Below are 27806 nucleotides of genomic sequence, written 5' to 3' on the forward strand. Positions count from 1 at the left end.
CCGTGAGTTTGCAAGGCTGATTGACAGGGGTTTAAATTAGGTTTGAAAGGGAAAGGGGGTAAGATCAGGCTCACTAGAGATGAGTCCAGGGGTGGCATGCCAGTGTTGGGGGTGAAATCAACCCAACTGAAGTGCATCTGCACCAATGCACACCACTGTTATATGGGTAACAAACAGGAGGAGATGGAAGGAAATCTTATAGGCACAGAAACAGGCCATCCATAGGCCATGTATGCTGAAAGGTGAGTCAGTGAGGAAGAAAACTGGCATGGCTGAATAGAGAGCTTTCACTGAACTCAGAGAAAAAAAAAAGTTTATGACCTTTGGAGAAAGGAGCAGGTAACTCAGGAAGCATATAAGGATGTTAATAGGTCATGTAGAGAGAAAACCAGGAAGGTGAAAGCTCAGCTAGAACTCAATCTAGGCACTGTTGTGAAAGATAAGGAGTGTTTTTGTAAATAAGTTATTAACAAAAAGAGGGTCAAGGAAAATATCCATCCTTTTCATGATGTTGGAAAAGTGTAACCAAGGATGAGGAAAAGGCTGAGGTCCCAGACAACTGGAGCTTGGCTGATGAGACACCCACCTGTGAGAAGGGTTGGAAGGAGGTTCTGGAGACCTACAGGCTGAGGTCAGCCTGACCTTAGTGCCAGGGAAGGTCATGGATCAGATCATCTTGAGTGTGATCACACAGCACATACAGGACAAATGGATCAGGTACAGCCACTTGGGCTTAGGAAAGGCAGGTCTTGCTTGATCAACCTGATCTCTTTTTATTACCAAATTATCTGCTTAGGGGATGTAGTCCACCTGGACTTCAGTAAAGCCTTCAATACTGGCTCCCACAGCATTCTCCTGGAGAGACAGGCAGCCCATGGCTTAGACAGAGCTTACTCTTTGCTAGTTAAAAAATGACTGTATGGCCGGGCCCAGAGGGTGATACTGAATGGTGCTACATCCAGCTGGTGGATGGTCACTGGTGGGGTTCCCCTAAACCCAGTAATGGGGCTATTCCTGTTTAGTATTACAACTGATGATTTGGACTCCCTCAGCTCTCAGATGACACTAAGTTGGACCAGAGTGTTGATCTGCTGGAGGATAGGAAAGTTTTGTATAGGGATCTGGACAGTCTGAATGGATGGGCCAAAGACAACTGTATGAGGTTTGTAACACAAAATGTGGATTCCTGCACTTGGAGTCACAACAACCTCATGCAACACTACAGGCCAGAGGAAGAGTAGCTGGAAAGTGGCCCAGTGAAAAAGGACCCTGGGATGCTGATCAACAGCTGGCTGAACATGAACCAGTGTGTGCCCAGGTCGCCAAGGAGGCCAATGGCAACACTGTGACTAGCAGGATTAGGATAGTGATCATCCCTCTGTTTTTGTCACTAGTGAGGCTACTCCATGAGTCCTGTATCTACTTCTGGGCCCCTTCCTTTGAAAAGGACATTGATTTGCTGGAGCATGTCCAGAGAAGGGCAACAAAGCTTGCAGCAGCACAAGTCTGATGAGGAGAAGCTGAGGGAGCTGGGGTTGTTTAGCCTGGAGAAAAGGAGACTCAGGGAGGAGCCACTCTCTAAGAGTACCTGAATGAAGCTTGTTTAAGGTGGGTGTTGGTCTCTTCTCCCAGGCAGCTAGTGGCAGGACAAGAAGACAGAGCCTCAAGATACAAAGATACACCAGGGGAGATCAGGAAGAATTTTGTCACTAAACAGTTGGTTAGGCATTGGAATGGGCCACCCAGCAGCATGCTGCCACTGTAAGCAACATTTACTGCTGTGGTTTAGTTGATATGGTGGTGTTTGGTCAAAGGTTGGACTTGATGATCTTGGAGGTCTTTTACAACCTAAATGATTCCATGATTTTATGATTCTATGATTCCAGCAGACTCTCACTTACACAGTCCCTCATGCCTCATCCTCTATTCATATTCTGGTTCAGATCCTCACTGTTACAAACCAGTGCATCTCCACAGAGTTCAGGAGAGCTGAGCTTTTTCGTGTGTTTGGGTACATGGCCACCCTTATTAGATGTCAGGCAAGCAGTGTTTTTAACAAGCCTCGAGGTTTCTCAGGCTAAGTATTTACATCCTCAGTTTACATTAATGTGACATGTATACATTTGCATATATTAATAGAATTGGCATATCTGAATAAAAAGAGCGATAATGTGTGGATATTTTAGCATGTAAATTCTCTGAAGCATGGAGAATTCCATTTTGTATTAATGTGGAAGAACCTTTTTGTTGCTAACAGAAACAAATGGTAAGTAATAATAGCCATTTGCAATGATTAATAGCAGTAAGAGATTGAAATATGCTACCTAGGAAATCTGTGTTAATAGTGTTTCAGCTCAAACATTTTTCTTAAAGACACTATTTCCTTGAGGAAACCCTCAAAGTCATATCAATGAGTTTTAGAGGGGAGGCTAGGAGCAGAGTTAGGGATTACTCTCCTACTATCCCTCCTTACACGGATATCTAGGACTCTCCTTTTAGGAGGGCATCAAAACAGATGCAGCAAAGCAGTAGTAGGGAGTGCAAATGACTGATGCTAAGGGTGCTGGCTTTCAGCTAATTCATTTTGGCCAAGAAAATTCCAGCTTGTCTTCTTTTTATTCAATGTATACAGTCATTAACTCATAGAGAATTTAGTTGAATTTCCAATAGAGACCCTTCTTTAGACTAACTTCATCAATTATAATTGTTTCAGACAAAGGCAGTGTACAACAGTAGACAATTCATGATGGTTGACTTAAATTTTTGAAGTCCCTTAGTAGGGATTAATTTTTTACTAATCTCAGCTCTGTGCTCTGTTTGTAGCCACAGCTGTTTCCAGTGAACAGAATCCTGTTATTATCATAGCTGTGGTTGCTGTGGCAGGAACTATCATCCTGGTCTTCATGGTGTTTGGATTCATCATCGGACGAAGGTATTGCATCTTGGATGGACATAAGCACATCTGACACCCCTCATGTGAACTCTTGAGACATAGTCGAACCTGGGATAGTAATTTGCAAAACTGAAACAGAAATAATTCTTAGTAAGGACAGTTTTCATTTAAATCCTGTTATCAATTATATGGTTTGTCCTCTTACTTTTGCAGGATACTTGTATCACAATGTTCTTTTTTTCCCACGTAAATGTGCTGTAAAAGGAACCCCTAGCAGGTTCTTTACCTGTACTCCTCAAAGTCTCTCTTTCTGTTCAGTTTTCTCGCATGGAGAGAAGTCTGACACTTTATCTGATCAGCCTTTAAATGACTACATTCAAGAAAAAGAGACACAGCAGTAAATTTAAGAATAACCTCATGTAAAACAGTGTTCTACTTTCAAGTTCTTTAATCTTCAGTTTTATCTGTAGAAGCCTTTCACCAGAACTAGAATTTTTTCTCTAGGACCTGTCCCAACTGGTATTTGATACAAAAGCCTTTTGATTGCAACTGTTCATGATTTATTTAAAACTCTGCTGTCAATAGAATTATAGGTGAAAGTTTCAAAGGGCCTACAGCAGTTAGATGCTCAGTGCCTGAAAATCCCAGCCTGCAGAACTGATTTTGTCAGGACTTTAGATGTGAGAAGTAAATCATTATTTACTAGTAAAACCGGTGTTTTCCTTTCTTTTCAGGCATTGTGGCTATAGCAAAGCGGATCAAGAGGGGGATGAAGAACTTTACTTTCATTGTAAGTGTTTTGCTTTTTTTTCCCCCCTTTCATAAATTTCCAATTGCAATAGTGTAGACAATACTAAACCAAGACTCCATGAAAGATAATGCCATAGGAAATTCAAAAATGCTGTGTAAATAGCAAGTGGGGAAATTAAACACTGTAAAAATGTGATCTACACAAAAAGAATGCAGATTAAAGTCAACATTGCTCACACAGATGGTTTTATTTCTATACATGTCTATGATATACTGTTGTTTTCATTCTGCATTTTTTGTTTTCTTTCGGTTGCTTTGAATACATGTTTCACGTTGTCTTAATGATCCTTCTGAGGTGCCATATTCAAGAGACCTTTGCCTAAGTGACTTTTTGATCTTTACCTCAGGCAAACTTCAGATTAAGAAGGTGTGAGTCATTGCATCACCCTAAAAAGAAGCTGTTCTGCTCAAAAGCTGTGTTCTGCTACTGTGAACACAGTAGCACCATCAATATTTACACAACATAATGTCCTTAAAAACAGAATATTTAATATGAAAAGAAAGGTTAGCCACTTCATTACTGTTGTGTGATCTAGAATCACTTGCCTAGCTAAGAATAGTACCTAAAGCCTATTTCGTTAAAATCACATCTGGCATTTCAACTTAAACTAGAACCCTGGGAAAACGCAATAAAACACATCTCTTTTGGGTTAATGACAATTGAAAATGCAAGGGGAGAGGAGTGTTTTCATGTCTTTAGAATTAGTCATTAACTCAGGAAGTGTGTCAAACTAAGTTGCAAAATGTTTTTGAGCAACCATAATTGGAAAAAATCGCAGAATTAGACTGAACATAAGTTCTGATCCAGAACAATGCCAGTCTTTCCAGTCTTCTCCCATCCCTGGTCACTCTCATATTAGTACATGCTATTTAGTCATGCTATGCTGTATTTAGCCTTTGTTGTCTACCAGTAATTGCAGTTGTAGATTAAATCCATCAGATTATTATGTTTTTTTATGAAAGCAATAGGGCTTGTTTTAGATATGTTAAAAACATGGTCTATAGTATGAGCTAGAAGTAATGTCACATGGAAAATGAAGTAGCCACTAGTAATAAATTCTAAGCATTTTCTCAATGCATTCCTCTTTAAATGAATAGTTCTAGGCAAAGCTCCACTCAAAATCAGATCAAGGTTCTGTTTACCCTTCTTCCCTGAAAAAATCAGCTGGAAATTGATCACATTTCCTGAGTTTGGGTATGTGGCTATCTAAAACGTTTAAATGGAGTGGGTGTCCAACTAAGTAGTGAAATCATTGCAACTTTAGTAATCAATTCGTAAACTGTGCCAGAAAGGTGGAAAATAATAATGAGATAAGAATTATGTATCATGCACTTTGCAGTGCAGCTGATTTTAAAGAATTTGTCAAAAATCTCATTTTACTTAAATGCTACTCTTCTGGGAGTGATGGATTTGAAATTTGCCTCTCGTAATGCATTATAAGTTTTTCACATCTCCAGAAGAGCTACTACTTTTACTTTTTAAATTATTGTTATCTCGTTGAAGGAAAAGATCAACTATGTGTTCTTGTATGCCAGTATATATAAAAAAGGGATATGCTAACTAAATAATTTCTTATCTCCATTATTGGTAACTTTTTTTTTTAATTTCACTAAAAGTGTAAATTAATTAATTTGAAAGCTGCTACTTAATAATTGATAGTTGATCCAGAAATTGTAAGATTTTATAAATATTCCTTTCCCTCATTTTACTTTCAACAAATCTGATTATCTAGCAAATTAGCCTGATTATTGAGCATACACAGTCTTTCTTAAATCATGGCACCAGATATAAGTCATTTCTTGCCAAACTAGTTTTTCCTCTGTTGATTGCAGGCGTAGCATTTAATTTCATTGATAGCCATGTACAGAGTGAGATGAAACAAAGTGCTGTGGTCACCAGCTTGGTCACAGAGCTGTGAACACCAGTTTGGTGGCCTTTTGGTCTCTAATAGCTAGACAACATTCTTCTGCACTGAGGTACCAGACTGGATTTTCAAAAATGTAACTTACAACAAGCATTTACTTAGAACAAAAACTTACAAGCAAACTTTTTTTTTTAAAGCAGTGCATTTAATGGACCATCATATATTTCATTTCAGTTCCCTTCATCTCTCTTTGACCTCAAGTGCTACACTTGAAGATACAAGTACAATGGAGGAGTTTAGTCAAGCAATTCAGATTTATATTTGGTTTCCTCCTCCCTTTTTCATCTAACAATGTCTGCAAATGCAGGCCAGCATTATTTCACGTTGCTATGCTAGGATAGCCTTGGCCTGTCAAAATGTTTTATGACAGCTTGAACAAAGAACCATCAGAGGCCCACTTGAGATTCGCAAGGTTACTTCCAATCCAGGCCCTTTATCACTAACACAGGAGGATGTCTCCTTCTCCATCTCCTTGCCTTTAAAGCACTAGTACCAGAGGTCAACCTACTGCTTAATTCTCATTTTGTCCAGTCTCTTTTGGTTTTAAGAAACAAATATTTATAATTTAAAAAAAAAATCAGCATACAAATTTCCAATACAACTAAAAGAACATCCATTGAAATACATGGTGTGACAGATAACAACATCTGGGCAACATTTCAAATAATTTCCCTGGCTGTAAATTCATTATATTACTGAAACAATCTCTCTAGGTTTTTTTTTTGGGGGGGGGGTTTATGATTATAGTTTGTGGATTTAGGTCATTAATACCATCTAAAACATAAAAGCACATGATTACTTAGCTGTTTTTCAATATATTTTCAAATTTAATATATTTTATGTTAAATTTAAAAAATAAAAAGCAACTCAAAATTATTTATGTTTTGTATTGGCTTTGGTCCTGTTCTTGAGTATAATCAATTAACAGAGGAACATTTTTGTATTTTCATATTGAGGTTTTTTTCACTGATTTAATAAAAGCTCAAGAGTATAATCCTTGTGAGCAAATTTATTTCATAAAAATTGCTTGATTAATAGATTTCCAGGTTTGCTCTACTATCACCAGGAGTTTGTACTTTGACCAGAATAGCAAAAAATTATTTACCTGAATCATCAGCAAACTAAGGGGGAAAGCTGCATGTTGGCCAGAGCACTCTGCTGCCTGAGCTGCACTAAGCGTAGAGAAAGAATGAGCAAAAAACAAGTTGCTGCATATTATTCACTTCAGTGCTTGAGAGGGGAGATAATTGTGCCACAGAGGCCACTTTCCCTTCCTGTGCCTTTACGAGTTGACTACAGGTGTTTCTCATGTTCATATTATAGTGCAAGAAATGCACTTAAGGATGTAATTTCTGAGTGCTGTGAATAATTTGACTATTGCCACAGTCTACAAACAATATTATATTCAGTAGATTAAGCAAGTTCAAGAGGCTGGAGGAGCCTTTCAAATCCCACTAGAGGAGAGAAGTAACAAAGAAATGATGTTTACACATCCTAGGTGAAGAGGATAAGATGTCCTTACACGGAAAAGAAACTTCCACCTCCTCTGCTGGTGTTATACCCTTTCCCTGCTTTGTTTTTACTCCCACTCAACCCTTGCATTTTATTCCATTAAGCACTGTTTAATATTTATTATTTCTTTCAGTTCTAGAGGAGATGCAGATGCAAATGTTAGTCATTTTTTAGAGATGGGATTGTGTATACTTGTGTCAGCATGCTTGCAGATGATGCCTAAAACTAAGGCTGCCTCTCAGAGCAGCTCTGGCTCAGGCGGCATGGAAACAGGTTCACTCTTCCAAGGAGCACTCTGCATAATGAAATTCCTGGGCTGACTGCACAATAAGTGCTTTTGCTTCATCACAGTCATGCTTTCTTACATCATTACAGTTAAATTTCCAGGCACCAAAACCTACATTGACCCTGAAACCTACGAGGACCCAAATAGAGCTGTCCATCAATTCGCCAAGGAGCTAGATGCCTCTTGTATTAAAATTGAGCGTGTGATTGGCGCAGGTAAGGCTGCCGTGGCTTCCTGATTCAACTGTTCCATTTAGCCGGGATCGAAACTCATACATCATAATGACAGGCAAATAATTATACCTCAGGTATAGAAGAACTTTCTGCATTTGCCAGAGTGGTTAAGAGCAATGAAGCTGCACTCGCTTCTAAAATGTAAAAACAAACGGGAAAAGCCCAACAGCAACTAAAAAAACCCAAATAAATGAGTAAATTAAAAGTCTTGCTTGACATTGAAAGTTTATGGGTTTTTAATCAAGTATCTTCTGTTAAAATTGGAACTGGGGGGAGTAGGCCAGTTGTGCTGCCTGTTATTTATTGTCAGAGTAAAGGCATTAGGCATTTGTGCAAATTCTGCTCGCTTGCCTTTTGCAAGGGGGCTTTTTAACCTCTGCAGCTTTGTTCATGTGAGTAAGGAAAACTGGCTGCAGCACAAAATCTTAAATAGAGAGTAGGAAGGTCTTGTTTCTGTATAACAAAATCTTCCCTAAGGCTGTTTTTTCTTCTACTGTTTTTCTTTTTGATATTTTATGAATACAAAAAGTTATTGTTTAACTTCTTATGACTGATTGTAATTGCACCAGCGCTACATTGCTTTTTTTTCTCTTGAACTGTCTACCACCTACTTAAGCCATGGTGTTCATGCTCTAAAAAGGCAGTTTCATTTGTTTGCATTAATAAGATATGTGACATTTTTATTGCACTACTGCATGTAGTGAAATTAAGTTTCCATGAGTAAGAAAAATATCAAATACCTTGGATTCCTGGAGGAAATGTTCTTTTGCTTTCCTGTTGTTTTATATAAGTATTAGTAGAATACTTTTGAAATCACCCTGTAGTTTGGTACTTTAAATTACACGTTGCAGTATTATTTAAAAACACAAGAAGAAATATCTCTAGAATAAGTTGCTTTACCTGTAAAAAAATCGTTAGACATAGAATTCACAATGTCTTTTTAAAGTAACCTCAGTCATGTTGAATCATGTCTTAATCAAGGAGTAGTACCATTGAAATTAACTACACTGCTGAGCAAATTATTCCTTCGATGAGTAAGAGCATAAGAATCCAGCCCTTGCTAACTAGTAATTTTTGTGATGCCAGAATGGCAGCATCTCTTCTAATAAATATGAAATATGCAAGATTAGCATAGAAAAATTGCTGAGCTTTATCTTTTGCTTTGAGTGAAAAAGCTACCAGCATAGCAACAGTTCAGAGCACAAAGATATATTCAGTTGGATTTTGCTAATGCCTTCTGAGAAAAATGCTGAAAACACTTGAGCTGCAGAGTATAGTTTAAAATGCATTTCCACTGTCATGACAAATTCCAGAATGTTAATTTTCTTGACTGCAGATGAATTTATTCTTGATTTTAATGAGTATAATTGATAGCAAAAACAACCAACGTGTGTCAGTAGTCAATCTGAAGTTAATTAGGAGTGCAGCGGTGAAAACATATTGTGTATCTTGTTTAGCTATGGCTTTAACCTGTTGATGTAAATAGTGAACAGGAGTGAAATGAAATGCAGTCCAGGAACAACAGAAGCAAACAGACCCAAAGCAGCAGCTGAAACTCATACATCAAAGAAGAATATGGAATTTCTGCTAGTGACAGCACCAGAAATCCACTTAGAAATCTCAATATGCATCAGCAATGCTGGCCACATCGCGTAGTGCCACATCTCTCAGACACAAACAGGGTGCAAGTATGCTTGTGCTCAATTTGCATGAGGGATATGTGCTTTCCTCGCCAACATTTTCATTACCATCCTGCTGTGGCCACCTGTCAGATACAGAATATGGTGTCCACTATGTTAAGTTGTTCATATCACACATCCTTTGTTTTAGCCTCTGCTTTGTTGACATGCTGAGCTAGTGGCCGTGCGGCTGTGCACTATTCCCTCTCTTCTTGTCATATTTTCCGGTTTATTTTTGGGCATCATTTCAGCTGAATATACTGTTTACTTGGGAATAAAAGTAGTTCATTGGCTAGCATCCTGGCCTGAAATGCATAACATACAAGTTGAAGTTTCTGGTTTGCCCAAGTGTGTGTGATCTGCCTTTGGAAATCAATCAAAATCAGATCACAGAGAGCTGGAACGGAGTTAAGGCTTAGTGTCTCCTGTGCCAAGTATCCTAATTACCTGGCTCTGAAATATCACAGACACACAGACACACTCCTATGCTCACATCTTGTTTTCGGCATGGAATGAAACAATTTTGGAAAGTACTGCTAGAGAAAATTGTTATCCTTTAGGAAGTTCTTGCGGTTAGGAGCTGTGAGTGAGGTGAGTGGTGAATTCATTAATAGTCATCCATGTTGCTAATGAAGTGCAGGAGGGAGGTTAAGGCACGAAGCTAGGAGCCTGAGCAGCTAATTGTTGTATATGTAACAGCTATACTTCATGGCATTCTTAGCTCAGTGTCCAAGGATGGTTGAGGATAATATGCAGGCAGGAACACTTGGGTGGTCAATTAGCTTAGGTACAGTGCCATATTAACAGAGGAATGTGGAGTTGATTTGAGCTAGCCTTGGTTCAGATAGCATAGAATGTGTGGGACAGGAATTTGATTCTATATGCAGTCATCTCCTATAAGGTTCGTGAAAAGAGCCATACTGAGTGGAGATTTGCTCAAATGAGTCAGTTAAAAATGGTCAAAGTTCTAGCTTTTTGGATGAACTGTGAAGCCAAGACCTAGGTACTGCTTTTTTCTTTCCCAAATCTCAATTTGGGGCTGATATGAGAACAGTAGTGTTCAAATACTGACGGTGTCATAAACAAGACTTACTGTAGCCTATCCATTATAACACACCAACATCTATCTCTTCAGGCATTCAGCCCAACTTCCGAGCATACTTCTCTGCACTGACAGCCAGACACCTTGCCAGTGTGCATGTTCACTTAAGTCCTGATGCCAGAAGGTTTCTCCCAAAAGGATACTCTAATCAAACTTTCTGTGTAGGTCTTGTCTAGTTCAGTCATTTCTCTCAGCACTCGTCCTAAAACATGTCTTAGATGTAGGTGTGTCTGCATACTTGTGTATACGTAACACCTTAATGTTAAGACACTCCACAGGTATGCAGAAGATAAATTTCTGACTTGATTTGATTTGGAGGAGGTACTTGGAACCATATCTCTCAAACTTCAGATGAATTTCTGAAGTACTAGATTATAAAATATTTTTGTGAGTAATCTTTCTTTTTAAAGAGATGTCGCCTTTTATTCAGTAATGTATGTTACTACCCTCTTCTTCTATGTATACAAGGATATTTTTCTTCCTGTCTGCAGAATTGGAGATCTCACTTTTGCTCTCTGCTGACACAGCTGTGAGTCAAGGGACAATTCTTAAATCTTTCATAATCTCGTTAATAGTGAGGTAGATTTATTGCCGTTCAGCTTCACATCTCACATGCTTCCATCCTCTTTCTTGTGTGATAGAATCCAATACTTCTCTTCCAGATTTGGTTGGTGGGGCTTTTTTTTTTTGTATTCCTGCTGGCTGTTTAGACTTTTTTATCACAGGCTTCTTCACGTTCCAATTGTCTGTTAGTTTAGAACCTTTTACAGACTTGCAGCATTTGGTTGTGTTTGTTTAATATAACAAAATTGTTATAAGTCACACCTTTAATTTCATAATCTGTAAAGTAAATTATCCTGCTTGAAGGTAATAATGTAGTGCTTCATTTAACACCATAAGGATGCTAAATTAAAAGCAGCTCTGCAAGAGCTGCCTTTTAGAAGAAAAAAAGCCCATTGCAGCTAAAGATAGCAAGGAAATAATGTAAAGCAGAGTCACATTTTTACTTAGGGATGACATTGCTATTTCAATAATAGTGTTTTCTTATGAAAGGCACTTCATTTTTTATTTTCTATTTTTGAAAAAATGCAAGAAATTACTAACAAGTCTTTTAAAATATTCAAATAACAGTCCTGTCAGTTGGTTTAACTGAAGTGTTTATTCCATAAGGGTCAGCAATTCATTTAAGGCGCATGCCAAAGTAATCCATTTAAAATATGAACACATTAAATTTAAACACACGCTTAGGTGGCTATTGGAATCAAGGCCTAAAAAGAAATACTGGTATTTAAAGTAATTCAGCGTTGATCTACTTCATTATAGGAGAGTTTGGTGAAGTGTGCAGTGGGCGTCTAAAGCTTCCTGGCAAGAGAGACGTCGCAGTAGCCATAAAAACTCTGAAAGTTGGCTACACTGAAAAGCAGAGGAGAGATTTCCTGTGTGAAGCAAGCATCATGGGACAGTTTGACCATCCCAATGTGGTTCACCTAGAAGGAGTTGTTACCAGAGGTAAGCAGCAGCTCGGTCTGTCAGTCAAATAACAGCACGAGGGCAGAAATTACTCTGCCTTATTCATGGTCAAAGATTCAAATTATGAACAGACTGCACACTCCTAATGGATTTTCTCCTGATGCGTAACTAACTAAAACAATACTTACTTTATGCTACAACCTGAGGAAAAAAATTTAGATGCACACATGATTAAAAGATGAAGTACTTTGAAACATATTATTTTTCTAGTTTCATTTAGCCTCAAAGACCATGCAGAGAGATAAGGTTTCTCATGTCCTTTCATATTATCTGAAGTGTCATTATTCCAGAGTCCTGTTCACACAGCAGGAGTTAGGAGAACACACTGACTTTTTGATTTGTATGGTTCAATTTTATGAATCATGACCACTTTCCATGCAGATATTTAAGAAATTAGAGCTCTGTAACAGTGCTGGAGGGCTCAGAAATGTCTGAATGATTCAGTCCTTCAAAGGAATAGTGTGCGTTTTATCAAAAAAAGGCACTCCATTTGTTTTACAGTTCTCAAATATCTGTCTTCTTTGCTTTCAGGGAAACCAGTCATGATTGTAATAGAATACATGGAGAATGGGGCCTTAGATGCATTTCTTAGGGTGAGTACCAAAATGAAAACATATATAAACATATTTAAAGTGACATATATTATGTACTGCCTCTTTTAAAAATATGTCTTAAGCTTGTGCATATAAATATATATGTATACATGTGTATATAATTAAATATTATTAAAATAGTAATTATATTTATAATTCATTTATTATATTTAATTAAATGTATTTTTAATTGTTTTCAGGTTGAAATGGAGTTTTGACAAATACTAGCAGGTTCTCTATGTTATTTCATCAAAACCAGATCAGAAATGAGAGGAGCAGACAGAATCATGTGGGGACATTCTAGGAATTTGTAATTTAGTGGCATAGACACAGCAGGTTTTATTATAGCCACCATATTAAATTAAAACCACTGGTACCTGAAGCCCCATCTTCTGCCATTTGGGGCTAGGATTTTTCTGTGTTAGCATGGTGTAAATCAGCATAAAAGAATCCCTAAATGAATTATGATTCTATTTAAGAGATGAACAAAGAAAAAATGAATGCAAATTCAGAACAATTTAGTTGGTTTTTAAGTGTGTTCTGAACTCTCAGGTCTGACTCCTTACCAGGTATGCAGGTCAGTGTGAGATGATATGTAAGCACTCTATAATAGAGAACAGATTTTTTTTTTTAATAAATTCCAAGCTGTGAATGAAAATTATTAGTAGCTAGGCTTACAAAAAGGAGATAGTTCTTATTTTCTTGATACAAATAATTATTCTGAGAGATGAAGAGCATGGAAGCAAGCTATAAGAACGTTAGGAAATCTTCATTAGATAATCTCTCTTAGAAGTGACTTGCCACGATTTAGCAAGAAATATACAGCGCTTAGCAAGTTTTGTTACTATCAGTACATTAATTACACACACATTTCTTAACTGAATGCACTGCTTTGAAGAAAGTGAGATTGAAGTGAGTTTCTTTGCCACAGAAGGAGTAAATAAGTCGAAAGCGAAGTTGTAAAACTAATTCTTATTTCTCTTCTCAGCTATACTAACAAGAATTGCTGCTCCTTTCTTCCCTCTAGAAACATGATGGGCAATTTACTGTCATTCAGCTAGTGGGCATGTTGAGAGGAATTGCTGCTGGAATGAGATATTTGGCCGATATGGGATATGTACACAGGGATCTTGCAGCACGCAATATTCTTGTCAACAGCAACCTTGTTTGTAAAGTATCAGATTTTGGACTTTCCAGAGTTATAGAAGATGATCCAGAGGCTGTCTACACTACAACCGTAAGATAAATCAATGGGATTTAATAGTTTTGAGACATGGTTATTTAGAAGAAGTGTATCTGCTGAAGAGTATAGATAAGAGAAACACATTAATTGATGGGAGGGGAGGATAGGGGAGGAGTTTAACCAGTCAAAAGTAAGAGTCTTTGCAGAAATTAGGAGATCTGTCTCTAATTAGGAGATAATATTTTTATAAGAACATACATTTTTATTTGGAAAAGTTCTAAAAATTTTGTACGGTATCTTCATTACTCCATTCCACATGATTTTCTGATTGAACAAATAAGGAAGTCTTACCCACAAAAATTTTAAACATCCCATTTACTATGAGTCAATTAAAATATTTGTAGCCTGTTACTATTTTTCAAGCTAGATTTTATCCCACCAAAGGGTTGACTAGCTTGAGGCTAGTCTGTGACAAAGCTCAGCTCCTGTGTTTTCCCTTGCTTTTGGGTGGGACGCTTTTCTTAAATATGCGTTCATCAGGCACACTATGCTCTTTCTTCTTTTGTTGAGCCAGCTCCACTTTCCCACCCATGGGGCCTCCCTGTACCTATTTTCCCATGCTGAGGGAAGGAGGGGCCCCTGGAATCTGCTCCAACAGGCACAGGGATCCAGGAAACTACACAAGTGTTCACAGCTCTAAGTGGGATCCTGGTTTTAAAATGTCAAACCAAGATTTCAGAGGACCTGTATGACAAGTCAGGTTGGGATTCCCCTCACCTAGCTTCTGCCAGCCAGGAGTTAAATGGCTAGTGTAAATCAGACATCTAAGCAGCCCTTTAAAACCAGTGGAGGGATAAACACTTGCAGAGAAATTCATCCAACTTAACTTATACAAGTGTCTATGTATCTATGTTCCAAGTGTTTTAAGATACTGAGCTTCCTTAGACACCTTTGAAAATTCTGCAACTGGTCAGCTTTAGCAGATGGTATAAGTGCTGCTCTTGATGTTGATGGAAATAATTACAAATGCTTTCTATGGAAGATTATATGAAACTTCTATGGGTGAAAAAGAGAACTTCTCTCCTTTTTTTTTTTTTTTCTTTTTTTTTCCCAATAGGGTGGAAAAATTCCAGTGAGATGGACGGCTCCAGAGGCCATTCAGTACCGCAAATTTACGTCAGCCAGTGATGTGTGGAGTTATGGAATAGTTATGTGGGAAGTAATGTCTTATGGAGAGCGGCCATACTGGGACATGTCAAATCAAGATGTAGGTTTGTCTGTTCGTGAATGTGCACGTGTGTTAGTAAAGCAAAAATTACATTTTGTCAACACATACATATGTATTTCACTATAAATGCATAAAATGTTGGTTTAGAAATAAGGTTTATCAGAGTATTATATGGTTGTCACAAAATGAAAAAGTTACAGAGTTTTCACTTTTTACCAAAATCAAAATCTTCTTTTTGCCACATGGATATTGTAGGTTTCTGTCCTAAGTATCAATTAAAACTGAAACATCAAAAATAGTTATATGGGCTCTTCACTTTATTATGTTTAAGCATGGAAAGAATTAATTTTTTTCCAATAAAAAGTAATTCTGAGGTTTCTGACCTTAGAGCAATGATTAATAATTTGAAAAAGTTATTAAAAGTCTGAGTGGCAGTTAATGACCTACTTTGGCTTTTTTAAGTTAATTATGCTGATTTAACAGTACCCTTGTTTGCATAAAATATGATCCAGAGCAACAGGTCAGCAGTAATAGAACAGATGGGTGTTAATCTTGGCTTCTGACAGGAGTATCTGTTAATATAGAAATTACACAAGAAAAAGCCACACAGGTGTGAAAGATGTCAGAAAGAGTCTCATTTGAAGTTCTTCAGGTGGGGGCTTGAGTGGGTTTTTTTAATTGTTCTTTTAATTTTTGATTGAATGATCAACATCAAAGTTGAAAAAAAAAAGATAAAAGTGTAGATGATGAGTCAGTTTGGCACAGTGCAAAGTTGTTAATATTTGACAGGTCTCAGTGTCAAAGATTTCATGGCTGTCAAAATATGGGCAAACAAGTCCTTGGGGCAGAGAAAGAGAAATATTTACATTCCCCAGACACCCAGTAGAGTTTCATTTCTTTTGACACCTTCCTTCTGTACTAGATTCAAACATAAAAGAAGTCTGACAAGAATATAAGATGCCTCAAAGGCAAACCTTACCTATCTTTCAGGGAACAATAAGGAAAAACTTTCAAATAGAGGAGAAATTTTGATATCTTTATGCTTCTTATTATATTTTAAAAAGTATTCGTTCTGTTGAAAATTGCATGTAAAGCACATGAGTGAGCCTCTTTCAAAAAATAGGTAATTGCCACTTCTTACAGTTTTATCCTTTTTAGCATCTTTCATCATCTTCAATAGCACATAGTTAAAAGATGCATCAATTGCTTGGTAAAAGAATTCTTTGATGTTATAAAATATTCTCAAAATTTTCTCAAAATATTCTTGTATGTTGTGATCTTCAGGCATGTTCTCCCATACCATATACACATCCTACCAATCCCACAGATAATATATGATGCAAGAATTTAGACTCATCTAATGATTTGTTATTTATCCTCCTTCAGAGTCACCAGTTAGAGTCTTTAATGGGAATGAAAAGTTCTAAATGTGTTCTTCTAATTTTGCACAGAGTTTATACATTTTATGTGTGTCATTTTACCTAAAAGTGGATGTGGATGTTGTCAATAGAGCAGACCAGATCTCCCTGACTTTGGATCTTTAGATAGCATTTCTTTAATTCTGCCCTTCCTCCTTAAGTCTTTAGGCTGATGGAGGATTCATATTTGTATTGTGGACTCTTTTCAAGCAAAACCCTCCTTTTAGCAATGACCTGGAGCTAGGATGCACCAAAAGAACACTCATCCTACAAACTCCCTGCAGAGGCCCAGCAGGATGAGCTGATAGAGAGGCTGATAAAGTTGTCCCAACTTCCCTGAGTAGTAACAGTAGCCCTCAAACTCCCATTCCCCTATTAGACTGCTGATGTTCTTGCTCTCATTTTGTTTCTGACCCCAATGCAGATTAGTTCTTCAGAAAAGGGCAAGACTATACTTCTGGATTTCTTGCCATTATTATAATCATTAATTTGTGTTTTTATTGTATGACCATAATCAGAGTTACAACATTACATTGTCCAGTTACCCATATTTAATACTTCCTTATTGGCATCCAATATATAAAGTGAACAGACCCAGTCCTCTTCTGTCCTGCTTTTCACCCTGAGCCTGGTTATGATAAAAACATAGTCTTAACAGTATTCTCTTTTACTCTTTTTTCAGCAAAAGCAGAATTTCACAAACAAATTGTGAGAAGTGTAGACAATGTAAATCAATTCTATTAGTAAGAACTCCAGCTGTTTTCTCGTTGTAGATTTGCTTATTTTAAAAAAATCTTGCATCTATTTAATTTTATTTGAGTACTGATATTTTGAACCCACCTCCTCCTTTCTTAGCGGAGTGGACACTTGTCATACTTTATTTATCAATATTTTAGAATATTTTTTCAATGTTTTGGATATTCACAGCAATTCCATACTTCTCTAGCAGACTCATTTTTTTATATTTCCTGTTTTCACCCTTCTTTCTCTGAATACACATCAGAGAAGCTGATTCTGAAGTATCACCAAAGCCTTTCAAAAACAGTATCATCATCTTGATTCCCTGTTCTCTTCAGGTCTCTCTGAAGTTCGTAGTGAATGGGGAAAACTCCTGTTCTGATCCCTTCATTCATGTTTTCACTCTCCCTTACATTCTTGGATATCGTCTTATGTAGATAGTTTGGCAGTTCTAAGGGTATTAGATATTTCGGTAGTTGCACTGTTGTTGCCGGCACCTACTTTTCCATTTCTCATTGGTGATCTTTGTCTTCTGACCTCTTAAGCAACTGTTTCATTTGTGGTAAATCATACATAGCATGCTCAAAGTATTTAATGCCTTTTGCCATTTAGAGCATCAGAAATTTCTGCATTACTTTTCACAGCACAGCACTTGTCCTGTACACACTGTAGATTATTTTTCACTTTCATTCCATTACTATTGGTAAGCATAAGGAGCTGTTCTTTTCTTTTTCCTCTTAATATAGCTCTTAAGGATCTTACATTTTACTTTTAGTGTTTTCTTTACTATATAGCTCTTTCTTCCAATTTCCCTGTTCTTCTGCAGAAAACCTCTCTCCACACCCTGTCTGACAGACAACTTCAACATTTGTAAAAGGTCACTGCACTCGTTCTTCAAGGTGTGGATGTTTCTGCAGGAATTGAATATTCCTCAGTCATTTTTGAGCTGTAGGACAGTACTGTCATTCTAAATGTTCAGAGAGAAAGCTGAGGCCTAGGGAGATGAGGCAACTTCCCTGAGGTCAGAAGGACATTCTATGACACAAAACTGCAGTCAGTGCCCTACCACTGGGCTATGCCTTCTCTTTTCACAAAATTTCTTTTATGCAAAAGGTTTTGATACAAAACCTGGCTGGATTTCAGCCAGCTTTTTGAAGGTCGCTCTGTATTGTCTGCAGTTCTGTCTACTTCGCAGTCCACTACTTATGTGTTTTCTCATACAACCTAAAGAATATTTTCTTTCTGAGGTTATTTTTTTTTACTAATACCTGGATATTCACCAACTTTGTTTATTGTATCAGATCTGCTTCCCAGAACTACATCCAGAACAGCTTCTGATCCTGCTTTCTGTACAAAATGAGGGAGAAGACAGTCCTATGCACTCCCCTTCAGGAACAAGCACCCTTTCTTAGCAATTCTAATGCTGCCGTGTCAGTCAATGTCACTTTACTTGAAATCCCCCATGAACAGTGTTTTAGCCCTTTTTCACTAGCTTTTCTTATCTGCCTCGCTTCCTGATGTGCTTTTTTATTCTGCCCTCAAGGTTTACAGCAGTTTGCTGTGATTTTACTTTATCCATTTTTATTTTTTACTTAAATCTAAATGGACTTGGCTAAGGAAGTCAATGGGTGGGTGTAATTCTTGGTTCAGACATTTATGCTGTCCTTTGATCATATCATCATCTAGCAGCATCTCTTATTAAATCTAACTTTCTGTGATATATTAAAATAGCATTTACCCAGGTCTTTCTCTCTCACACAACACAGTTCTTTATCATTAATATAACATGGCTAGACATAAAATACAACTTTTTTCCCTTACAATTTCTATCTGCTAAACATTTTTCTTGGAACCTTTTATAATACCTTCAGGCTTCTTGTATTTTATATGTGCATGCACAGATATCCATCCATTTAAAAGTCAGTTGCTGCTACCACACACTCTTTCATAAAAACCTTGGGGCTAGTAATAATGCTTTCTGAAATAACTCCATTTATCAATCTATCTGTTCCTCCCTTGGTGAATTTAATTGTTGTTCCCTGCTACTCACTTGTCTAGGTAATATAGCTATGTTCTGCACATATAGAGCAATATGCTTAATAAGCCCAAAGGTAAAGCTGGGGAAATTATTTGAAAACCTGAAGGCCAGTGTCAAAACAACAGACTCGTATTTTTGCTACACCAATGGAAAATTTTAAATTTTGTATTTTTTTTTCTTACATATTTGAACTGGATAGCAATGCATATTATTTAAATTACTGTTGATGAAAAATGATTAACTATGTTGGCTACTAGGTTATAAAAGCAATTGAAGAAGGCTATCGTTTGCCAGCACCCATGGATTGCCCAGCAGGACTGCACCAGCTGATGCTGGATTGTTGGCAGAAGGAACGTGGTGAAAGGCCAAAGTTTGAGCAGATAGTTGGCATTCTGGACAAAATGATTAGAAATCCAAACAGCTTGAAAACCCCACTGGGAACCTGTAGCAGGTAAGAAAAGCTTTATTGTGTGTTCTTATGGCGGTGCACATGGCTGGGCTCTGGATGGTCTGCTTGGTGGCTGGTTCCAGTTCACACTTATTTCATCTGTCTTTCAGTTTCTCCTCCTTTCTGTTCCCTGTTCTTCTCTTCCCTCATTTGCCCTTCTTTTTTTACCATGCTAAACAAAGACAAAAAAGGACTTTCTTAGAAAAAAAACAAAAACAACCAAAATAAAGTAAATATCGTGGAACTAACACATTTCTCAGTAAACTATTGCCTGCTCATCAGTCTTTCCGCACTCTCACCACTAGTCTATGTTTTCCTTGTTTCTTAAAATCATAAAGTCTGGAGGGCAAGGATCATTGTCTATTGTAGTTTTATATGATGCATCCCTTGCCCTAGGAATTGCTACAGTAGAAATAGTAATTAACAATACTCATGCTTGGCCAATGTACCTTGACATGCTACTCTAGATTTTTATCTTTCATTTTCTGGCTCTAACTCCTTTCAGTGATTGCATCTCATTGTATTTCATGATGTAGTTTTTAATGGCTTCTTCATAAATTTCAGGTGAATTATTTAATCATGATAATCTTTTGATCTGCTAGCTAGACCACTGTACTAGGGAATCAACTGGCCTGTGTTCTGCTCCTGATTCTTCTACTGACTGATTTGCTGTGTGACCTTAAGACTTTTTGTCTCTGCTCTTCCCTTGTCTTTGTTTTGTCCCATCCAATTGAAAAATGGGAATAGCTGCTACTACTGTGTTTTCTAAGATGCATTAAAGAATAGCATCTTTATTTTACTCAGCAATATAGAGACTGCTGCTGTCATGCTAGGTAATAAGGTTGATTTTCTGTTGGTAACAGTAGTCCATTAGGCTGATTTTGCTCACTTTGACCTTTCATCTTTTATGTGAATAAGCTTAAGAAGTACATATTGTGAGCTATAGAGCAGTCAAGAGCTATTCACAGAATAATCTAAACTGTATATAAAGGCCTATTACTTTCTACTCTCGACATTTTTAATACCCAAAACTTACTTGACTCTCACCTTGCTAAATACTCCCTGATGTTTTACTCTCTTTGGAAACAACTTACTTTCCTTTTTCCTTCTCCATAGACCAATTAGCCCTCTTCTGGACCAGAACACTCCCGATTTTACCACTTTCTGCTCCGTAGGCGAATGGTTACAAGCTATTAAGATGGAAAGATATAAGGATAATTTCACAGCAGCAGGCTACAACTCTCTTGAATCAGTTGCCAGGATGACTATTGAGTAAGTTAGTACTGGGCATGTTTAACTTGCATTTAGGGAATTTCTAGGTACAATAATAAAAATGTTCAACTCCAAAACTTTACCCTGAGTACAAACATGGTACTTGGGGTCAAACCAGCCATTTTAGGAGCTGATGATGCTGTATTAGAGCACCTCATGAAAGGGCAAATACCCCGCTACCTCTGCGTGGCATCACTTTTTTCCCTGCTTTTCAGACCAGTTGAATAACACCAAGGGACTAGAATTTGAGGAAGAATGTGGCCCCTTCCAAAGTATGTATGTATAGGAAAATAATCACTTTGCCTCCACCGCCTAATTGGTACCTTTTTCCCGATGTGTTCTGGGAAGATGTGGAATTTTCTTCTAATTGGCTGGGGGCTGTCTGTGTCCTGCAAGACAGGACTTTGCATCAGAATAAGTCTGTAGAAGCAAAACAATTTTCTGAAGGCAAACACGGCCTGTATCAGTACTGTCATCTTAAAACAGGTCTTCTTGGCACCCTGCAAGCAACTTTCTTGTCCTGATGGTTGCCAAACACATGTAATTCCTCTTAGAGAGCGGTGGGTTTCTAAACAAGTTTCTAACCCAATATTCTCAAGATTTCAACCCTATTCTTATCTGCCTGGTGTCACTAGGGGTCTCAGCCTATAGCTTGGGAACTGTCATCAGAGTCCACAAGCTTCTAGCATTAGTAGGGGCAAAGTTGAAACTGCTGCTCCTCATTCATTTGCATGATGGATATGTGTCAATATGCAAAGGCATCTAGGCATCTCTTTAGGAAACAGACTATGATCCCAAAAATCTTTTATTTATATATACTTTTGTCCTGAAAACTACCCGAAGCATTTTACGAGAGAAGTGTCTTGGTCTTCGGGTGTCCTTAAAAGCTACACCAAAAGATTACCATAATGTAAAATATGCTGACCTCCTTCTCAGATGTGGAGACCTGCACAGTGTAACTACATGACACTTGTCATGTAATTGCACTAGTTGCTGAGAGGTTGAACAGTGCCTATATGGACTTCCCAGTACTGAGCTGAGGTTACGGCGTAGCTTCAGTGTCAGAACCCTGTAGCCCAAACCACTGCATAGCTTTGACTCACAGTTGAATACCATACAATAGCAGTCTAAGTTGAAAAATTAACAATGTACGCATTTATCTTCCCCAGGGATGTGATGAGTTTAGGGATCACGTTGGTTGGTCATCAAAAGAAAATCATGAGCAGCATTCAGACTATGAGAGCACAAATGCTACATTTACACGGCACTGGCATCCAAGTGTGATAGACATTTCTCCCTTATGAGGGAGGTGACAGACTGAGAGAACAGCACTGGCCTTCAGTATATATGAAGTGCTGCTAGAAGACACTTGATTTCCTGGGTCCTTCCTGCAGTGAATAGAAGAGCTACAAGAAGCACCTACAGACTTGAACTCCTAAGTGCCACCAGAATTTATGAAAAGGGAATTAGGATCCACCAGTGGTGGCAAGGAAAACAGCAGTGACAATAAACAAAGTACTACCTGAATAAACATACAAACACCTTGAGCTCTCTAACCTCCTTTTTATCTAATAGACTTTTTAAATGTACATAAAAATTTAAGAAAGAATATATTTGTCAGATAAAATCATGATATTATTGTTGAATTCAACAAAATATTTTCCTTAAATCTGTGATTTCTGAATCTTTTTTTAATCATTTGTGTTTATTCTTCATAAAGACTTTCTTTTAGTATGATGTTTATATCTTTGGACCTTTTTAGTGCTAATTCAATGACACATTACTACACTGGGTACCTCTGAAGGATTATTTGAGTTCCTAGAGATTTAAGAAGCATGACCAAGCAATGTATATCTATCCAAACTTTGGTATCCCTTTGTGCCATTTCCTTTTGTTAAATCAACACCGTATTGACATGGCTAGCTAATTGGCAGGGAGTCAGGAAAATGCAAGTTGCCAAGAGCTCTGATATTTTTTAAAGAATTTTTTAAGGTTATACATATGCTATCTTTTAAAAGAAAATAAAAGAGAAAAAAAAAAGTAAATAAAAAGAAAAGCAATAATGACCCCTAAGTAGTTCTAGGCACTTTTAGCAAATTGTTTGCAAGATGATTTTAATGGACTAGAGTTAAGCTGAGATATATTCTAAGATGTAGATCTACAACTGTAAACCTGCTGAGACACAGCATTGAATGGACAAGTGATTGTAGGAGTGTCTCAGAGTACGGGTGCAGTTCTCCAGTGTTACCTAAACCATTTAATCTGAGCACATCACTTTTTTTTTCAGTACTCTGCATTAGCAAATCTAAGAGAAATAAATAGCTGGTGTATATTTTCTATGAGTTTAAGCCGTATGCAGTCCAGCTGTCAGAATAAGGACATAGCTTTTATATGAGAACTGTAGAGCATGAGACAAGGGGCAGTTCAAAATTTTCAATTTTTTTACAAGCTTTTGCTGCTCTGAACAAACATGCATGTGCGTGGTCACACAGACACAAAAGAACAGGAACAGAGATGCAAAGGTAGTTGCTCAATGGAATATCTTTTTACACCATTTACGTACATATAAATTTTGTTTCATTAAAATATTTAATTACCATAAGCAATAATGAAGAGTCTTTACAGATATTGCAAGAATGTACATGAACCAGAGAGAAATGCTTTTTAAAAAATCTGAAAATTGTGAACTACCCCAGCGATGAAATGCTGTACTTCCAAAGAGAATTGGGCTGCTTCTATTGATTTTGATAGAGAAAGATCCCAGGGATCAGTCATAAATTGGTCTGGTTTGATAATGTGGGCATCCACACAAAAAAAATAAAAACAAAAGAAAAACCTTGTAAATGTTCCTTTGTAAAACTTGTAAATTTTATTTATACTGTCTTGTTTTGTACACACATTAATGTGTAGTGAGCTCTGAATACATTGAAAATGCACTATATTTTTCTATTTTACTTGCAGAGCATCACAAACAAACATGTATATTCAGTGCTACATAATGTGTTTTCCCACATTTAGGACCAAAGATAGTTATCAAAAACTTAAATGCATCATTTTTCCCCCTCCTTTTTTCTCCCTCTATTTAGATCACTGTACAGTGTTATATTTGTCATTTTATTTATTTGTTTCACTAGGAAAATCAGTTTGGTTATGCTAATTTTTTGTCCCCACCCACCTTTGTTGAAGAAAATCTGTAAAAAGCTTTTAACTAGCATAATCCCGATACATAGACACTTCCATTTGTAATCTTTGTAATAGACTGTAAATATATTTTTGGAACTATAATGCAATGTGCATAAGGGTTATTTTTCAGTGTCCATATATGATTGTTTATACAATTCACAGCACTTTACAGTCATGCTGAGAAGCCTAATTTATTGCCTGGATTTGGGCAGAGTAAGAAAAAAAGGTGACTATTCTTATTTCGTATTAGATTGTCATTCAGTAGTAACGGAGTTATTTTCATGTATGCAGCTCAAGCTGTTTTTTTAACTATTAAAATTAATTTTCTAAAAAATCTGTAGCAGTAAGACGCAGAGTAGACTGCATGCCCAATATTGGAATTAGTGCACGCAAGCACTCGGCCAAGGCACTTCAAGTAGCCATTAGAACACAATTAATAAATACACAATTAAAAAGCATCCATTTTGTGTTATACCAAATGCTGAGTGCCTCACTACTGGGGTGAGCATCTGTGGGCAGCTGGGCAGAGTGTTTGTCAGTCTTGTTGCTGCTTTAGGCACTCAGTAAGAATTTAGGAGTCTAAGTTCAGAAACCTGCTTCCTTAAAATCTTGGCTACTGTTTCTAAGGGCTTGGTCATCAAAGGTGCGATGCAGCAATGCTGGTATTGCTGAGAACCTACAAACCCTAAATGCAAAAAAATTGAGGCCAGGCTTCACCTTTAGGACTTGTTTAATATTCTGAAGCACAGAGGCCTTGAAGCATGTGTGGTGACTTGGGCTCACATATGTACAAGTGAGGGCCCTAATGGAATTTCTTCCTTAATTTTCTTGGTTTGGTTTAAGCCATCTTCTTTGAATAGTAAATATATTTTAGCATTCATCTATATACCTTGACTGCCTTAATGTTGCCACAGATTTTTACACATTTGAAAGTGGTAGAATAGACCCAGAAAGCACAATCGCGATCAACCGCAATCAATCAGATAACTTATCTACATGTTCAGATCATTACTGCAATTTAGAGCACATGCATGTAAATGGATTTGTAACTGGTAGAGCAGCAAAATATTGGACTTGGTTGCAGTTCCCCAGGTTTCAGAAAACACAGTCCAGGGTAAGAAAAACAAAGTGCCAGAGAAAGTTGATGTTCATGGGAGGAACTGAAGAAAAAGTTGGGTCACAGGGAGAATGAAAGGCTAAATGATGAAAAAAAAAAATCAGTTCTGGCTTTGTTTCAAAGAATTTGGACATTGTGCATTGCTAATGACAGATTATCAGGCTGTCAGTAAGACTGATCTTTCTTGACTTTATTCATCTGCAAGCATCTAGAAGAGAGATGCCTAAAGAAAAGCAGGATGAATCTCCCTCTGGGAATGCTCATCTCCATTAGATGTAGAGGGAAGCCAGATGATTAGCTTAAATTAGGCATCTAATATCTATATAGCTAAAGTTAGGTAAAGTGATTCCTGCCCTATCTGTCCTTGGCTGCTAAAGTTTTCCTTGCAAGCTGAATGTCATAGAAAAGCAGCTCCTCCACCACTGGTATATCCCAGAATGTATTTAAACTGGGCTTTATTACAGAGAGAGGTGATTTTTTATTATCATTATTCAGAGATTTGTAACAGGCCATCTAAATGCTTTTTGTATGTGGATATCAATTCTTAAAAATTTTTGTGATTGTTCTGAGGAAGACCTGCCTAGTAAGTTACAGTTATTTAATATTTTAAATAATCAGAAATATTTGCTGACATACTGCTTTAATCCAGAGGTTATGTGATCAGATATGATAGTTGCTGTTTGCAAAACCATGTTTATCTAAAGCCTTGTCATGTAAAATCTCCAGGAGGCAAAGATGCTTAAATGTATCTCAAATTGAATGTTGCCCTTAATATCTCAATAATTGAGCTCTGTCTGTATTATTTTCAATTTTAAATGAGGGTTTTTTTATATTTGCTTAAGCTTGAATTATCTGGCATCCACTGAGGGAGTTTGAAAAAGTGATTTTAAATTAAATTTGTTTTTCTCCACTAATAGAAATATAAGATGAATAGTTTCCACTGTTTTGAATGTTACAAAAACTATTGCTTTAATGTGGGGGATGAATGGGGTTTATTTTTGTTTTGTTGTTGGTATTTTTTTACATATATTGGTTAGTAGTTGAAATAAAAAACAAATAATAATTTGTCCTTAATTTTCTAAGTAATTCATATATAGCAATTTTGAGAGTGACTTAATTTCCATGACTTTTGGGTTGCTACTGGGAGGGTGATCGTGTCACTACAGCCATAATGCCAGGCCATACAGAGACATCCTGCCATGAGGGCAGGTTCAGCCCTCAACATTCTGTTGCCCAGTAATGGCATGAAGCAGTCCACTGGCTGTGTGAAAGGAATAAAGGACAGCTCAGGCAAAAAATGGTCATTTCACCTTTTAAAAGTATGTTTGTGACATGTTAGAGCTAAAGCATCCTTAATTCATTGCCTCCTTGCGTGTGGTTTAAAACTGATGTGCTCATGATATGCATTTGGTCTTTGGTGGGTTTTGTTTGTTGGCTGGATTGTTTCTCTTATTTGTTTTATTTTAAACAAGTGACATTTGAGGTTCTCATGGAAGAGAACAGTTCCCATACAGAATGACAAATGCTGTTTTAGAAAAGTGCAATACAAATTCTTAGCCAAGAGCCATTCTGGCAGCAGGTGCTGCAGGGGTATTCAGAGTTGGTGCTATGATTTGCTGAGCAACTATCACAGGTTTTCTCCATCTTCAGATGGAGTATTGTTAGGATTGTACTTCTGATCAATTAACTGATATATGGAAACAGGTGAATTTTTTTCCCCACTAACTTGTACTGGACCTGCATATGGTAGATTTGAGATTTACAAGACTACTCAAAAGTCTTAGTCTAAAACAAATTTCTAGTAAAACAAGAAATCCTGGGCTGCAGCCTATATTTTTTCTCACATTCCCTTAAGGGTTTCAGATGTAGCCAACAATTACTTTTAAACAGAGATCTTTATTGTTTGCATAGTGCAGACCTCTGTTTACTTGGAAATAGGCAGTTCTGCAATTAAGGTTCCTGCAAAAATGGATCAGGGAGGGAATATAGGGCTGCTCATTTTTGTAATGCATTCCATATAGGGATTTGAAAAATAGGCATAAAATTTGCAATATCCTGATGAAAGAGTAATGGCAGAATGCAAGCTACTTTTGTGAGAGTTTTTCCTCTGGATTTGTTTTTTGGAGACTTTTAAGTTAAAACAATTACACATGCATTTAGAGCCAAATCTGTTGGGACAGGCTAAGGGATAAAATTAGTGTGTCTATAATATCCATGAAATTCTCAGAGCACTTTCAGGGTTGGTAAGGGTTAGGCAGTTTGAAAGTGAAAGGAGTGATGTGTGCACCCTGTAGGTTACATCCAGCAAGATTATAAAAGGTTAGAAATTATGGATGAAAACCCTCACTTTGGTACGTGGTGAGAAGTCAGAAGATGGGAGGGAGTAAAAAGAGAGTACTGTGAAGTCATTCACAATGTCTAAGTTGTAGGGCTCTACAAGACATTGATGGCAGGGGAGTTAAGGAGTGTGAAGATTTTTTAAGTAAGAGACACTGTTAATATAATATACTTAATATTGTAATGTAGAGTGGTTTCAGTACTCTGATTTTTCTTCAGGCCAGATTGGAATTTGTCAAAGAGACTAAATTGAGACAGATGGGAAAGCAACTGGTAATACA

General features: G+C 37.2%; 1 protein-coding gene across 6 annotated transcripts in view; it reads left to right on the forward strand.

Annotated features, from left to right (window-relative positions):
• The window catches only part of EPHA7 (EPH receptor A7), a 294990-nt gene that overhangs the window by 127546 nt on the left and 139638 nt on the right, over positions 1-27806 (forward strand). For 2 of the 6 annotated variants that reach the window (XM_088162035.1, XM_014881439.2), the window contains exons 8-15: positions 2824-2932; positions 3628-3683; positions 7516-7641; positions 11764-11949; positions 12502-12563; positions 13591-13800; positions 14864-15013; positions 19426-19619. In XM_088162035.1, the coding sequence (XP_088018161.1) occupies positions 2824-2932; positions 3628-3683; positions 7516-7641; positions 11764-11949; positions 12502-12563; positions 13591-13800; positions 14864-15013; positions 19426-19619 (1093 nt within the window). Of the gene's footprint in view, positions 1-2823; positions 2933-3627; positions 3684-7515; positions 7642-11763; positions 11950-12501; positions 12564-13590; positions 13801-14863; positions 15014-19425; positions 19620-20732; positions 20889-22057; positions 26263-27806 lie in introns of those variants that run through there. The other 4 variants (XM_014881436.2, XM_014881438.2, XM_014881441.2 and 1 more) reach the window with 4 other exon arrangements.

Source organism: Sturnus vulgaris, chromosome 3 (assembly GCF_052056855.1).
Source record: "Sturnus vulgaris isolate bStuVul1 chromosome 3, bStuVul1.hap1, whole genome shotgun sequence".
Taxonomy (NCBI): Eukaryota; Metazoa; Chordata; class Aves; order Passeriformes; family Sturnidae; genus Sturnus; species Sturnus vulgaris.